The sequence below is a fragment of the Xenopus laevis genome, chromosome 1L (genome assembly GCF_017654675.1).
Source record: "Xenopus laevis strain J_2021 chromosome 1L, Xenopus_laevis_v10.1, whole genome shotgun sequence".
Taxonomy (NCBI): domain Eukaryota; kingdom Metazoa; phylum Chordata; class Amphibia; order Anura; family Pipidae; genus Xenopus; species Xenopus laevis.
Genome location: NC_054371.1, coordinates 70,642,380 through 70,659,136, shown reverse-complemented (window position 1 = coordinate 70,659,136; position 16,757 = coordinate 70,642,380). Strand labels below are relative to the sequence as shown.

At 39.1% G+C, this 16,757-nt stretch overlaps 1 protein-coding gene across 1 annotated transcript; it reads left to right on the top strand.

Annotated features, from left to right (window-relative positions):
• Positions 1-1,674: 1,674 nt before the first annotated feature.
• On the top strand, positions 1,675-16,159 carry cyp2u1.L (cytochrome P450 family 2 subfamily U member 1 L homeolog). Its single transcript, XM_018251207.2, has 5 exons — positions 1,675-2,521; positions 7,368-8,003; positions 10,703-10,864; positions 14,005-14,172; positions 15,114-16,159. The coding sequence occupies exons 1-5, from the start codon at positions 1,999-2,001 to the stop codon at positions 15,290-15,292; spliced, it is 1,668 nt and encodes a 555-aa protein (XP_018106696.1). The 5' UTR covers positions 1,675-1,998; the 3' UTR covers positions 15,293-16,159.
• Positions 16,160-16,757: the final 598 nt, after the last annotated feature.

The window sequence follows — 16,757 nt, the reverse complement described above, 5'->3', positions numbered from 1 at the left end:
ACATCGGCTCACCGGGAGGATGGAACATCTCACATCCTGTCAATAGCTGTCATCTTCAAACGGGGAACTTCTGGTGGCCATTTTATTGAGTATTATTCCAAATGACCACCAGTCTACTGCTGCATTGTACTTCTTGTTAGCTAGCATTTTATCTTTAGCCCAGCTTTCCACCCCCCACTTATACTTTCTTTGTTGCTATTTCTTTGTGTCCAATAAGAGAACTCATAATTAACCTGTTTCACCAAGCTTCCATTGCAAACTGATATTAAGGCGTAACAAAAGGGTCTGGTTAGTTTAGGAGAAGTTTTTTAAAGTGATCAGCTTGGAGCCTGCTGTCTGCCCTCAAGCACTAAACCAACATGGATCGTGAAATGATTAGACTAAGTGCTCTGAAGATGTGACTGGATAGGGGCATTAGTAACAGCACAGAACAGCACATAATAGATGATCTTCAATTTCATAAATAAATTGGTAATTGTCACAACCACAGAGAGATCAGCTGGGGGGGATTTTGGATCGATGGCAAGACAGAATGCTCCTTCATTGGTTGCATTACAATCAGGACACGTGCAGATTCCAATAATAGGGAAAAATATTGCAATGCACTTATTTATATATTTGTCCTAGGAGTCATATAAGCCCTCTTAAAGGCGTTAATGGAATCTGCTATCAAAACATCACCTGGCAGGGTATTTTGCAACTACACTTCCTCACCATGAAGTCTAAGCAGGCGGAAGCAGTTTGGGGAGATTAGTCGCCCCAAAGAAGAGGCGATTAGTCGCTGAGCAACTAAATCTCCCCGAATCTCCAGGTGTGTCCTTACCCTTAGGGCAGGGGTACACAGGCAGATTCAGGGAGATTTAGTTGCCTGGCAACTAATAGCCTCTTCTGCTGGGCGACAATCTCCCCAAACTTTCCAAATATATATATAAATATATATATTATATATATAATATATATTCTTATATATTTGTCTATATAAAGAACACTTATATAAGGGAAATCTGCCAGTAAAAGGATTAAAATTCCACTCTGTTTTTCAGTTTGTAAATTCATGTTATCTTCTACGTTTGTGTTTCTGTTTTTGAAAATGTTTCAAATAAAATATTCATACAACAGAACTGGTGGTAAAAATGAGCGATTTTACATGACTTCACTGCCTGAATTTAGTCTTAAGAGGAGAGAAAGTGGCCTCAGTATTATGATAGTGTTACTGGGATTTAGGGTTTCCACACCTCTAATGGAAAAAAATACTGGCTATTCGGATGTTTTTTCCCTAAAAATGACATTGGCATCAAGCATAATTTCTACCGAGGGGTCTGTGAAATGCCAGCCAGGTGGCAACTCTACGAGTGGGATTATGGTTGCCTTCTATGTTCTATATAGATAACTGAGCTATATTCTATGTACATAACTCAGTTACATAGAACATCATGTTTATTCCCTCATAATGACACCAATACTTGTTCCCTCCATAATGCCACAGCTTTCCAGTATCAGTCTGTGCTCTCATATCTACTGCAAAGTTTTTTTTCTGCTCTCCTTTACAGCTTTAAAACTTGCCCCCCCCCCCTTGGGCTCAGTCCTCTCATCTGCATTCTGCCACACCCTCCCACTACAAACTACCTTCCTGCCTGCTCTGTCCCCCTCTGCCCCTCCTCCCCAGCTTCCCCCCCAACTGTGAAGTTATGACAAGTAGTGAGGAGGAGGGTGCAGAGGGTGTTGTACAGTTTTAGTTACATTTGTGTTTCAAGACTAGTGTTAGCAGCAATGTAACGGGTTCACTTTAAAAAGAGGCGGGTCAAGCAGAGAGACTGCTCTCCGTTGACGTTTGATGATCCCCCTCCCTTCCCCCAGCAAACCAGGAGATCCGGTGCTTGCTATTGGTGCATCATGCAGAATTGTTTATCAACAGTGCCCTGGTGAGCTGCTACTGAGAGCTGTGGTGCCTGCTGCTGCTGCTACTGCTGCTGCAAGAGCAAGTGGAAGGGAGCTAGAATGTCGGGCCCAGGGGAGGACAGCATGTCTGGGACACTAGACTGGAAACAAATGTACTATGCATCCTGGTCTCAGATGAGTAACAGCGCTTCCTTGTCAACAATGCTGCTCTACATTGTATTGTTTCTGGGACTGTACTTGCTTATGGGCTGCCTTTGGCGTTACTACCAGATCCTTCATAGTAACGCACCTCCTGGCCCTACCCCCTGGCCCGTTGTCGGTAATTTTGCCTTCATGCTGATGCCTGGGTGGCTCATTCAACTGCTGAATTTTGGGATAGGCAGTGGGAAGCTGCGCAGGGTGCCGGCTGGGGCCACCAGAAGAGGTGCTTTCCTGTACCCACACATTGTGCTGACTGATATGGCTAAAATGTACGGAAAGATCTATGGTCTCTACATTGGCACCCGCTTAATGGTCATCCTGAATGACTTCAACACTGTCAAGGATGCGCTTGTCAATCATTCGGAGGTGTTCTCTGACCGGCCCAGTGTCGCATTGGTCACCATCATTACCAAGAGAAAAGGTATTTTTAGTGCTTCTCTCCATCTCAAGTCCCGTCCTACCCAGCAAGTGGTTTTCATGGCATGGGATGAATTTTCTGCAGCAGCAAAGTCAAATCCTGAAGATCCCTTGCGGGCATAGACAATTTCCAAGAAAGATCTTTAGTTTCAATACACACTTGTCAGATATACAGGTGGAAACAATAGAATTTTACTGTATCTGACAATGCAGCACTAACAATGGGCAATGTTCCTTCAAAGGCACCAAAACAAAATTTTCCGTCCAGCCCGATCGACGAGCTGACCGATATCCAAGTCTTCTGACGATATCGGTCAGCTCATCTTCCACCATACACGCGCTGAATATCATACGAAAATTTGTTTAGTACAATATTATTGGTGCGTCTATGGCTGCCTTTAGATCTATGTTGGATTTCTTTCTTTGCAGCTACTGTTATTATGCAGCTACTGTCCAATTGCTTTCAGCTCACAGATGAAAGATCCCTTTGGTTATATAAGATTTATATGCTAATTTATAGTTCACAGGTGGTATATTTGCTTTTACTCGGTTCACGTTTGTACATGTATGGGACCTGTTATCCAGAATGCTCAGGACCTAGGATTTAAAGGGATACTGTCACGGGAAATTTTATATTTTGAAAAAAAAAAACCATCAGTTAATAGTGCTGCTCCCATAAAGAGGATCACCGTACCAGAGGCCACTTCAGACTAGAAGAAAATAACTTTCATTTGAAGCAACATAGGTGGTTCTTCACAGTGAGACCATGAGGTTGTGGAATGCACTGCTGTGTGATGTTTTTATGTCAGTTAATGTCTTTAAGAATGGCTTGGATGATTTCTTGGACAGACATAATATCAAAGACTATTGTGATACTAAACTCTATAGTTAGTATAGATATGGGTATATATAATTTATGTAAAAGTATGGAGGGGTGTGTATATGGATGCTGGGTTTTCATTTGGAGGGGTTGAACTTGATGGACTTTTTCAACCCGATTTAACTATGTAACTATGCTCCAGCAGAATTCTGCACTGCAATCCTTTTCTCAAAAGCGCAAACAGATTTTTTTATATTTAATTTTGAAATCTGACATTGGGCTAGACATATTGTCAGTTTCCCAGCTGCCCCCAGTCTTGTGACTTGTGCTCTGATAAACTTCAGTCACTCCTTAAGGTGGCCATAGATGCACAGGTAATATTGTACTAAAACATTTTTGTACGATATTCGGTGCGTGTATGGTGGAAAAAGAGCCGACCGATATCAGCAGAAGACTTGGATATCGGTTGGCTTGTCGATCGGGCTGCATGAAAAATTTTGATCGGGTGCCTTTGAAGGCACCCAAACATCAGCCATTGTAAAGGTGGCCATAGACGCAAAGATCCTATCGTACGAATCCGTACGATTTTCGGACCATGTGTGGAGAGTCCCGAAATTTTTCGTCCGGTGGAGATCGGTCGTTTAGTCGATTGGACAGGTTTGATTTTGTCCCGACCGTCCTGCTGGAGCCCATTGCGCTCTCATCATAATCCGATCGTTTGGCCATAGGGCCGAACGTTCAGATTACCCCCGATATAGCCATGCCCGTTAGGGGCATATCGGGGAAAGATCGGCTCGTTTGGCGATGTATATAATGTTGCAATGTTTTTAAAACTGTCATTGTAATAGAATGAAGGCAGGTGTGGGTCCGGCCCATACAGTGTGTCTTCTGAGAATCAAATTAACACAATCCCTTGCACCGTATTCTGTTTTCTGGAGATAAACAGCTTGTTTGTGAATCAAGGGTCATTGTACTACCTTGCCTGGTCAACATACCCTGTTTCCAGTAACCCTCAACTTTGAACTGTGTAAATGATAATGTTCCACTGCTCTCTGTTATTTTGAAGCAGTGCTGATGCTGTTTCCATGAAGCAGGAATTTCTTATCATGAAAGTCTTCAAACAGAATGTACAACTGTACAATTGATCATGCCCATTCTCAATTGAAGCAAAACATACTTGAATTTGGGTGGCCACTGGGATTAATGTTTATCTTCTACCCTGGGCATTTCTGAAAGCCCAGCCAGTGGCTATGTTTCTCCCTCTTCTGATCTTATCAGAAAAAATGGAATCTAGATGTAAGGTAAAAGCCAAGTCAAAGTGCATAAAGTACCCATAGGAGATATCGCCAAATGCATTTGTTTATTTACGGGATAGCACATGTTTAAACTTTGGTCAAAATTCATGTCCTTTCAAATTTTTCTTTGAACTTATCTTATCATTGACTGCAATAAAACATTATGCCTTATTATTTTTATCGAAGAAAAGATGTTTCATGGATAAAGAACTCTGCACTGACTTGCGTTGTAATGCAATGCTTAACTTGGTTAGGGTGTTAATAGTTTAGAATAAAGGTAACCTTTCCTGCAACCATTGGTTCGTCCATCGTTCATTATAATTACAGACGTTCAGAGCTGAATTGTCAGATATTCAGGTAGAAACAATAGAATTTTACCTCTATTTGATGATTCAGCAGTTAACCCTTCAAAGGCACCCATTCGAAATGTTCCAATTCGGCCGATCGTCAAAAACACTGATATCGGTCCCTAACTCCTTGTGCTTGTTCATTCTTAATGACACACAAGCTAGGACCATGTCATGGGGTACCCATGTGCTACCCAGCTCCCTCCACTACTGTATGCAATGGCACATAACATAGAGAGGTGTAACTTGCAAATTTGATAGAATTTTAACGCAAGTCGCTTCTGTCTGGAAATTTTTGTGCATGAATATTTTCAGTTTCTGACCTCCTACACAGATGGATTTTAATGATCTTACAACCAAAAATCAATTCCCCCATTAAATATACTGTAGCTTGGCACAGTATAGAGCAGTGATCCCCAACCAGTAGCTTGTGAGCAACCTGATGCTCACCAACCCCTTGGATGTTGCTCCCAGAGGCCTCAAAGCAGGTGCTTATTTTTGAATTCCAGGCTTGGAAGCAAGTTTTAATTGAATAAAAACGAAGTATAGTTCCAAGTAGAGCCTCCCGTAGGCTGCCAGTCCACATAGGAGCTACCAAATAGCCAATCACAGCCCTTAGTTGGCTCCCAAATCTTTTTACATTTAAATATGGCTCAGGGGTAAAAAAGGTTAGGGGCCCCTGGTAAAGAGCATGCCTCACCATGTCCCCTTTCATGCAAATTGTGCAAAATCCCAGTTTCCCTACAACATATTGTCAAATGTGGGGCAACAATATTGTTGTGTACTTGTCTTCTTATAACACTGAATTGTTGGTAAAAAGTATGAAAATTTGCTTCCAAAAATGGCATCTTACATTTTGCACTAGTCTCAAAAATGAGGCCCTCCATCCTAAAAATAAGTCTAATAAATGAGTTAAGCATTAGGGTTATCAATATTGATTACCAAGTTATATAGCCACTTTGATAGTACTTCCTGGTTGGTCTATCAAGGAAGTTTTCCCACTACTAGTCACCACATGGCACAGTGACGATTAAGGTTAATGTCACATTTGGCATTTTCTCCCCCAACTGAAAGGGATTCTTTCACTCTCTATCATATAAAATTTAATTCCTGAACCAGCAAGTGTATTTTATTAGTTGTAATATTGGTGTGTAGGTGCATCTCAGGTCATTTTGCCTGGTCATGTGCTTTCAGAAAGAGCCAGCACTTTAGGATGAAACTGCTTTCTGGCAGGCTGTTGTTTCTCCTACTCAATGTAACTGAATGTGTCGCAGTGGGACCTGGATTTTGCTATTGAGTGCTGTTCTTAGATCTATCGGGCAGCTGTTATCTTGTGTTAGGGAGCTGCTATTTGCTTACCTTCCCATTGTTCTGTTGTTAGGCTGGGAAAGGGAGGGAGGTGATATTACTCCAACTTATAGTAACGAGTGATTGAAGTTTATCAGAGCACGTCACATGACTGGGGGCAGCTGGGAAACTGAAAATATGTCTAGCCCCATGTCAGATTTCAAAATTTAATAAAAAAAAATCTGTTTGCTCTTTTTAGAAATGGATTTCAGTGCAGAATTCTGCTGGATCAGCACTATTAACTACACTATTAACTAATGCATTTGAGAAAACAAATTCCCATGCCAGTATCCCTTTAAAACCCCAGAGAAGAATAATACAGTCTGCTCCATTCTGTTTAATCTTGGTCAATCATCAATGACAGGTATGGCTTCACTGAGATGGTAAGGATATGCCCCCCTTTGGTTGGGTGTTCAAGGTGCGCTTAAAACCGGGGTGTCCAAACTACGGCCCGCGGTCCATTTTTAATTGGCCCGCAGCCAGGGCTGGATTACCCACAATTATAATTAACATATAAAACACCATTGTATTGGACAGGGCTTATTTTATCAACAGCCCTGAGCAAAATAATGTTAAAGGGGTTGTTTACATTTAAATGAACATTTATTATGATGTAGAGAGTGATATACTGAGATAATTTGCAATTTAATTTTTTCTTATTATTTGTGTTGCTAGGATGCAAATTACCCTAGCAACCATGCACTGATTTGAATAAGAGACTGGAATATGAATAGGAGAGGACCTGCATAGAAAGATGAGTCTAAAATGTAGCAATAACAAAAAATGTATAGTCTTACACAGCATTTGTTTTTAGATGGGGGTCAGTGACCCCCATTTGAAAGCTGGAAAGAGTCAGAAGAAGAAGACACATAATTTAAAAACTATTAAAAAACCCAATTGAAAAGTTGCTTAGCATTACCCATCCTATAACATATTAAAAGTTAACTTAAAGGTGAACCACCCCTTTAAACTGTACATTGGCATATATGCGGAACATTTGGTGGCTGTGAAAGTTCTAATTGGCTCCTTTTCTTCTCTCAGGTATTGTATTTGCACCTTATGGACCTATCTGGAGGCAGCAAAGAAGATTTTCCCATTCTACGCTCCGACATTTCGGACTTGGAAAACTCAGCCTTGAGCCCAAGATAATAGAAGAATTTAAATATGTAAAAGCTGAAATGCTTAAATTCGGAGACAAAGGGTTCAGCCCCTATGAGATCATTAATAATTCAGTTTCCAATATTATTTGTTCCATAAGTTTTGGCAAACGCTTCAATTATGAAGACAAAGAGTTTAAGACTATGCTAAGACTGATGTCTCGTGGGCTTGAAATCAGTGTAAACAGTGAGGCCATCTTGATCTGCCTGTGTTCCTGGCTGTATTACTTGCCATTCGGACCTTTTAAGGACCTACGTAAAATTGTTATTGATATTACCGCATTTCTCAAGAGAATCATTGGAGAGCACGAGGCCACTTTAGATCCTGCTAACCCCAGGGATTTCATTGACATGTACCTTCTTCACATAAAAGAGGAGCAAAAAGAAAAGGCAGAAAGTATTTTCAACACAGACTATCTCTTTTATATCATTGGCGATCTCTTCATAGCCGGCACTGACACAACCTCAAACACTCTACTGTGGTCTCTTTTGTATATGTGTCTTTATCCAGATGTGCAGGGTAATTTTCTTTATTCTTTGTTTGACAAAAGATATGTAAGGCTTTATGATTAAAGGAGAAGGAAAGCTACCAAGGCATTTTAATACCAATAGATTAACCACAATAGTGCAAGCTATAACACTATATTTATTCTGCAGAATGCTTTACCATACCTGAGTAAACAGCTCTAGAAGCTCTCTCTGTTTGTTTTCGATAGCAGCTGCCATATTAGCTTGGTGTGACATCACTTCCTGCCTGAGTCTATCTCTGCTCACTCATAGCGCTGGGCTCAGATTACAGCAGGGAAGGGAGGGGGAGAGGAGCAAACTGAGCGTGCGCAAGTCCTAGCCCAGAAGGTTTATGCTGTAAAAAGGTAGTCTGATACAGAAGCCCATGTGTACACAATAGAAGGAAAGAAATGCTGTGTTTCTTTTGACAGAGGACTCAGAGCAGCATTGATTTGAGGGTTAACTGATGTACAGTATTTATATAGGGGGGGTTGTGGGAGCACGCCACATTACTAAGTAAAAATGTATATAAATATAAGGGAAGTGCTACTGACATGTCCAAATTGGTCAGTGCACATTCCCTGGGCCCCTGTCTAGGTAGTTCAGTAGATATGCAAATGCATGTGTTAACTAAGACAGGGGTTTTTAGTTACAAAGTTATGATCATAAAGTTGAAAAGCCACCATACCACATCAAGGTAAACCCCACATGGCGGTCCCTAACTTGTTTACCTACCAGTCACATTATTGAGGATCCTATGTCTCTCTGCATAATAGCATTAGTAGAAGTCTGCTGAACCTTGGTTTCTATCTATGGGCTGAATCCTCCCCCGCTACTGACTCGCAGCTTTTAAGAGAGAGTGATTGCCCAAACCAACGCCCATTTTTTGAAAAAATGTATTTTTATAGACCTTTCTGAAAAAGCTTACTTAATATTAGAATTTCCTTCTCCTTTAAAGTATGACTACATTATTGTACATTGTATGAGCTAAAACAGATTTATTATACCAGAAAAAGCAAATAAGCATAGACACAAGTTAGCTAGTGATTTGCAAGTAAGACATAGCAGCTGCTGGCATGTTATTGTGTAAAATGCATCCAAGGCATGCTCTCTGTCTCAGCTAAGGGGTTGGTTTATGTACTTGTCTCTCTGCAAAGCTCTACACATAAGAAAGATATAGTGAAAAATAACCAGTCACGTTTGAGTTTCATAAACATATAAGTACTGTTTATATTGTTAATAAAGTACCCCCTCTTGTAAAATATAAGGATATTATAAGTTGCCAAGGCATTGCATGACCATATAAAAACATATATGGTAATGCCATATAAAAACTCAAGGTTTGTCATAGAACTCCGAGGTGACTTCTAATATCCTCATATTTTACAAGAGAGGGTACTTTATTTATTAAAATACACAAGTTTCAATGAGTCATGTGAAAGAAATTACATCACTAAGCTCCAATTATAACCGATGACATCACTAAGCATAGTTTATAAGGATATCATTTACAGGGTATTCATGGCTCTTGTGTATTATATAGTGAATAAAGTACCCCCTCTTGTAAATTATAATGAAATTATAAGTTACCGAGGAGTTTCATGACCATATTTACCATGTTTTTATACAGGAACTTCGAGGTAACTTCTAATATACTCATATTTTGCAACTGGGGGTACTTTTATTTATTATAATACACAAGTTTCAATGACATCAGAACTCACCGTTTATAAGGATATAATTTTACAAGATAGTCATAGCTTTTGTGTATTATAAGGATATATTTTATAGAATATTCACAGCCCTGGTGTGTTATATTATATGACTTTCATGAAACTGCTGATTAAAGGGATAAAGTCATGGGAAAACATGTTTTTTTCAAAACACATCAGTTAATAGTGTTGCTCCAGCAGAATTCTGCTCTGAAACCCAATTCTAAAAAGAGCAAACAGATTTTTTTTTATATTCAATTGTGAAATCTGATATGGGGCTTGACATATTGCCAGTTTTCCAGCTGCCCCCAGTCATGTGACTTGTGCCTGCACTTTAGGATGGAACTACTTTCTGGCAGGCTGTTATTTCTCCTACTTAATGTCACTGAATCAGTCTCAGTGGGATTTGGCTCTTACTATTGAGTGCTGTTTTTAGATCTAACAGGGAGCTGTTTGGTTCTGATTACCTTCCCATCGTTCTTTTGTTAGGCTGCTGGGAAGGGGGGTGATAGCACTCTAACTTGCAGTACAGCAGTAAAGAGTGATTGAAGTTTATCAGAGCACAAGTCACATGACTGGAGCAGCTGGGTAACTGACAATATGTCTAGCCCCATGTCAGATTTCAAAATTGAATATAACAAAATCTGTACAGTAAGCCTTCACTGGTTTCATGATGTAGGCTGTAAAGATTCCAGTAGACATAAAGATACAATTGTACAAAACAAACAGTGGTACATGTATGCTGGCCAAACCATCCCAAATCCTGCAAAACAATGGTGGATTTCAGCCAAATCCCATACTGATCCCTCAATAGGTTTCATCCATAGCAAATACACACAGAGTGCTTTGCGGCCTTAAACTAACACTCTAAAATAAAATAAACTGAAGATTGAACTTTTGTCATATGTATAGTTGGAGGCATTCTCTTTATGTGAATATCTTGCACACAGATAATTTTTAACACCTGATGGTATTCATATAATCTACTTTCCTTTAACAGATAAAGTCCAGGCTGAGATTGACACAGTCATTGGAAGGGATAGGCCACCGTCACTTACAGACAAGTCTCAGATGCCCTTTACAGAAGCTACTATCATGGAGGTTCAAAGAATGACTGTAGTCGTCCCTCTTTCCGTTCCACATATGGCTTCAGAAACCTCAGGTATGCAGTTACGCGTAGTAACAAGTACAGAGCTTTGAAAAAAACCTGCTTGTGGAAAAAAAGCTTGTTTTTTTTAAACACATTTGGCAGCATGCCAAAGCAATCGATTGCAAAAATTGTTGGTGTGATCAGAAAATCGTTCATCGTTTTTGCGTTTGCTTTGTCGACCCCGGACAGCCGAGCCTTCCTAAATCGACCACAGATTTACAAAATGTGAGTTTAGAGCTTAATAAATAAAAACTCAGCCACGTCCCATTCATTCCAACGGGAATTTTAGAAGTGTATTGATCAATGATTGAAGTTAGAACTCACCATTTGATAAATACAGTTCTAAATTTCCCATAGGAATATATGGAACATGGCTGAGTTTGTAGTAGTTAACCTTCAAGTTAACTTTTAGTATATTATAGAATGATCAATTCTAAGCAACTTTCCAATTGGTCTTCATTATTTATTTCCTATAGTTTTTTTAATTATTTGCCTTTTTCTTCTGAATATTTTCAGCTTCCAAATGGGGGTCACTGACCCCATCTAAAAAACAAATGCTCTGTAAGGCTGCATATTTATTGTTATTGCTACTTTTTATTACTCATCTTTCTACGCAGACCTCTCCTGTTCATATTCCAGTCTCTTATTCAAATCAGCACATAGTTGCTAGGGTGATTTGGATCCTAGTTACCTAATTACTTAAAATGCAAATTGAAGAGCTGCTGAGGGTTGTTCACCTTTGAGATAACTTTTAGTATGATGTAGAGTGATATTCTGAGACATTTTGCAATTGGTTTTCATTTTTTTTACGTTTTTTGAGTTTTTTAGCTTTTTATTCAGCGGCTCTTCAATTTGCAGTTTAAAGGAACAGTAACACTAAAAAAAATTATGTGACGAATCCACTCTAAACTGCTTCAATAACAGCTCTATTGTGCATAAAGTTTATTATATTCAATGCTTTGTCCAAAAAACATATTAAATCTCTGCTTCCGGATGTACACTGTAGAATGGTGAAAGGGGCGATTCCGAGGCGTGGCGCTCCACATCTCTGCTTAGACTGCTGAATCGGAAGCTAGTTCTTGCTGCCGTACTGAGGATTTTACAGACCTCTGCAGGACTTGCTTCTATGCTGCAAGCAGGGAAGGAATGTCCGCAGCGTAATTTACTTCTGTGAGTCCTGCGAGTGGAGAAGGAATGCCGCCGGGGGTTATTCCTAAGCTTGCTTTAGCTCATTCAGTGCTGCGAATGGTAAAGGTAGCACGCAGATCAGCCATAAATCGAACACACAGGACCAAGTTACCGCTGCGGGCATTCCTTCTCCACTCACAGAAGTAAATTACGTTGCGGACATTCCTTGTCCTGTTACTGTTCCTTTAAGCAATCGGGTAACTAGGATCCAAATTACCCTAGCAACCATGCATTGATTCGAACAAGAGACTGAAATATGAATAGGAAAGGGCCTGAATGGGAAGATGAGTAATAAACATTAGCAATAACAATACATGTGTAGCCCTACAGAGAAGGTCAGCGATGCCCATTTGGAAGCTGCAAAGAGTCAGACGAAAAAGGCTAATAATTATAAAACTATTAAAAATAAATAATGAAAACCAATTGAAAAGTTGATTCGCATTGGCCATTCTATAACATACTAAAAATTACCTTAAAGGTGAACCCCCTGGTTATCTGGGTCTCAGCTTAGAACACTCTGATAATGTAATTGTGAATGCTTGTAGTCAGTCATAGCCATTGTATCTGCTTATAGGATCCTGTATTATAAACACTACTTTATTATGTTGGTTTGAAAAAACCAACATATTGTTTTTCGACTTCAGCTTATTCTTCCGCTTATACTTATTATTCTTAGCGCCCCCAATGATCTAAACGCTCCTCCTCCTACAGTTTTAGGGGTACAATACCCAAACTCTTCACACTTCTTCGACCTATAGAGGAGCAAGATGCTTGTGATTTTCTAAGCGATCCTGCTCTCCATCTTTTTGGGGCGGACTCCGAACACCTCAATTTTTCCAGGGAAGATAGGGAAGATTTTTGGACTGCTGCCACTCTTACAGCTTTGAAGCCACAATCACCAAACTTGAATCACATTGTTATGGGGTGAACCCAAATGAAAAGGGGGATATTGGTTGGACGCTCAAAAGTGGGAGGGGCCAACAACAGCATTGACTTTAAACTTATATTTGATGCCAGTGTCCCCAAACTTTCCACAGTTGGTCACTGGGGGACTAAGGTTAAAAGTCACAAAAGTGGGTGGAGCCAAAAAGAGCCAATCAGATTTTGACTGAGCTCACATTTTTTTCAAACCAACATGAAGTTTGTTCTCAAACTTCCCTTTCTAGTTATTGACCTTTATTATTATTTTGAAAGTTTGATATTCAGAGATTTATATGCAGTCTAGTGTACAGCCATGTGTAATAAAATAACTTTTGCCCAGTATCCCTGCTTACATTTTAGATCCTCGATATTGACAGCCCAAAGCTTGATAACCAGAGGAGTTGGCCAGTGTTTGTACTTGTGTCTTATACATTATGTTGTGAATTATTACACTTTGAAAGGCCAGAACTTTATCTTTAAATGTTTTTTTTGGTTATATTAAACAATCAGGATTTCAAACAAAGATCAAAGAACAACGAGGCACACCTATACAACTTGTTGTGACTAAATGCACAGAAAGAAAAAAAAAATACAGTTTTTAATTGGTGATGCCACCTAAACAATTTACTAGATTACAAACAAGTAAATTAAACCAAAACCAACAACCTAATTACACTCAGTGAATTTATGTAAGATTCTTAACTGTTACAATCATACAAGGAATGAAAACGACTTTTTATGAACACATCAGATTAACCACTATCAGAAAATTATAACTGTAATTGCTCTGGAGGTATACTGTATGTCTGCCCTATTTGAGCTGGTTTAGTTCTTTAAGAACTAGCATTTTCACACACATTAATTCAGAATGCCAGCTTACAATCAGCCTGTTCCTATCACATTAGCTCTTTAATATTAATTGAATTTGCTTTTGCAGTGTGGAACTGGCAGCAGGAGTCCCTGTTTGACTTGGGAGTGGCTGCTGTACCTTTATTTTACTATTTGAGCTTTGGTAATGCAAATATGTTTTTCTTTCAATTCAGTGTTCCATGGATATACAATACCTAAAGGCAGTGTGGTTCTGGCCAATCTCTGGTCTGTGCACAGAGACCCGAACGTTTGGGAGAAGCCTAATGATTTCATGCCCAAGAGATTTCTAGATGAGAATGGGCAAATCCTCAAAAAAGAAGCATTTATTCCTTTCGGAATAGGTATGGCATTGTTCGATATTTAGCATAAATTGTGCAGCAACAAATGTATTATAGTAAACAGATGAAAGAAATCTTGCTTTGGAAAAACCCAAGGCTCTATTAAAAGAAGCTGCAGCTAAAATATTTTGCTTATAATGTAGATATAGAAAGAGTCTCTAAACGGTAGAATGATAACTCACCACATAAGGGAAGAGGCCCAGGTGCACCGAGTCCTACATTAGCCTTCAGCACAGGGAGCGGATAAACTGAAAAACCTATGTAGTGGGCACTCAGAATGAAGGCAGTTGTAATAAAGTAGAAAAGTTTATTATGTGGAAATAATACGGAAATAATACACTTTTCTACTTTATTACAACTGCCTGGTGGAAGAATGCCTTCACTTTGAGTGCCAGCTTCAAAATATTTCCAGTCCCTAAAAATATGGGAAGTGATATGTAAAGCCATTATCCAGAGAGATATAGCAATATTAAATGAAACAGAGAAGCCTTCACTTGCCAAATTGCAGCTGTGATATCTGTTCCATCACAGCTTTTTCTTAATAACTATGAATATTACAGTTTCTTTTTTTATTTATTTTACAAAACAGCAGCATCCAATACCTTGTACTTGATCCAGACTGAGATGTAATTAATCCTTATTGGAAGAAAACCAGCCTATTGGGTTTATTTAATGTTTACATGATTTTTTATAGTAGACTTAAGGCATGAAGATCAAAATGATTGAAAATCCATTATCAAGAAAACCCCAGGTCCCGAGCATTCTGGATAACAGGTCCCATACCTGTACATTCTTTATAATCATTTGGAAATTTCCCCTGTGGTTCCAGGGTTTGGGGGCACTTGGCTTAGTTTTTGCTACATGTTTGGGTCCAAAACAATGACTGATTGTGATGGGCTAATATAGTATTTCTAATGACTGTATGTTTACTTCCATTTAAACAGGTCGACGAGTCTGCATGGGGGAGCAGTTGGCTAAGATGGAAGTATTCCTGATGTTTGTGAATCTGCTACAGTCTTTTAGTTTTTCCTTGTCTGATAACAAGTTCAAGCCATCACTAGAAGGGCGGTTTGGTCTCACGCTTGCACCCTATCCATTTGATATCAAGATCAAAGAACGATAGAGCTTATAATAATGTGACACTATCTTTCCCATAAATCAATGTCTGCTCTTAATTAGTGGCAGAAAATAAGGCATTTGTATTACCCCAATTTCTGCCTTTCTGAGCATACATCTTGGATTGCACTTAGGTGTAATTTGCTCTGTGTACTGTCCTGAAACTGCCATGAAGTAGATTTGATCTGTGAACAAGTTAATAATGATGATCAAAGTGGTGATTGATTAAACTTTAATAATACCTGTACCTTTCTCTATATGATATGCAACAAATAGTAATGCACAGCTATATCCAAATATAGATAACCACTGATATATGGATTAAGACAAATTATGAAGTGATAAAGAAGCAGTATATAAGCGTTCATAAACAGGAGAAAGAAGGATAATAAAAATAAATGTTTACCATATGTATGTACTGATACATAGAACAAAAAATTCCTAAAGAACTTTTAATCACTAATTCAAAGGGAAGGCTTAAAGCCAAAACAGAATCATAAAAGGAATCTTTATATGACTATTGTTAATACCAGTGACCAGTCAGTGTGCTGTAGCATTTTTCAGCAGTATTGTTAGTATTAGGAACTACGAGAATTTTATGTATACTGTGTCTAGTGCTTACAGAAGGAAGATAAGACTGCTACAGAAACATGAACGGTTGAACTAGGGGAATGTACCTGAAAAGACAAATAGCTGTTGCCCATAGTAAGTGGCACAGAGCCAGTATGCTTTTATACCAATTCAACAGTTAAGTGTTAAAGGAGAACTAAAGCTTAGCTAAAGAAGTAGGCTAGAAATGTTGTACATTATGTTTTGGGCTTCTGTACCAGCTCAAGGCAACCACAGCCCTTTAGCAGGGAAGATCTGTACCTCCAAAGATGCCCCAGTAGCTCCCCATCTTCTTTTCTGCAGATTCACTGCACATGCTCTCTGCTGCTGTCACTTACTGAGCTTAGGGACCCACTGACATTATACAGTACACATAGAATAGAAATAAGGCTGATTAGTAATAAATACAGATAATTACTATATGTCAGTTCAGAAACCAGTGCTTATATTAGAGGACAGTCATTTTCTGCTGGATAATTTGCAACAACCCCTACGTTTAGTTTATCAACAGCTGCTCAGAGCCCACTGAGCATGTGAGTGTCACAGACACTTTCCAAGATGGTGACCCCCTGTGAGTTTGAAGTCCTGGATCATTGCTGCTATTGACAAGCTGAAACTTTAGGCTGGTGCAATAAGTTTAGTATATTTTCAGCATTTTTATCTGTATGCATTTTTAGGGTTTAGTTCTCCTTATATAGTCTAGTAGACTATAATTTACCCATTACATTTTCTTTCATATCTTAAAGCAGAGGTGCCGACAGAGCATTCAGAAGAATGGTGCTATTCTTTGGCTGGCTAAAAACATAAGTGCTATGGTATCATCTACTTTATACATGACTCAATTTCCCTATTTCCATAGAATT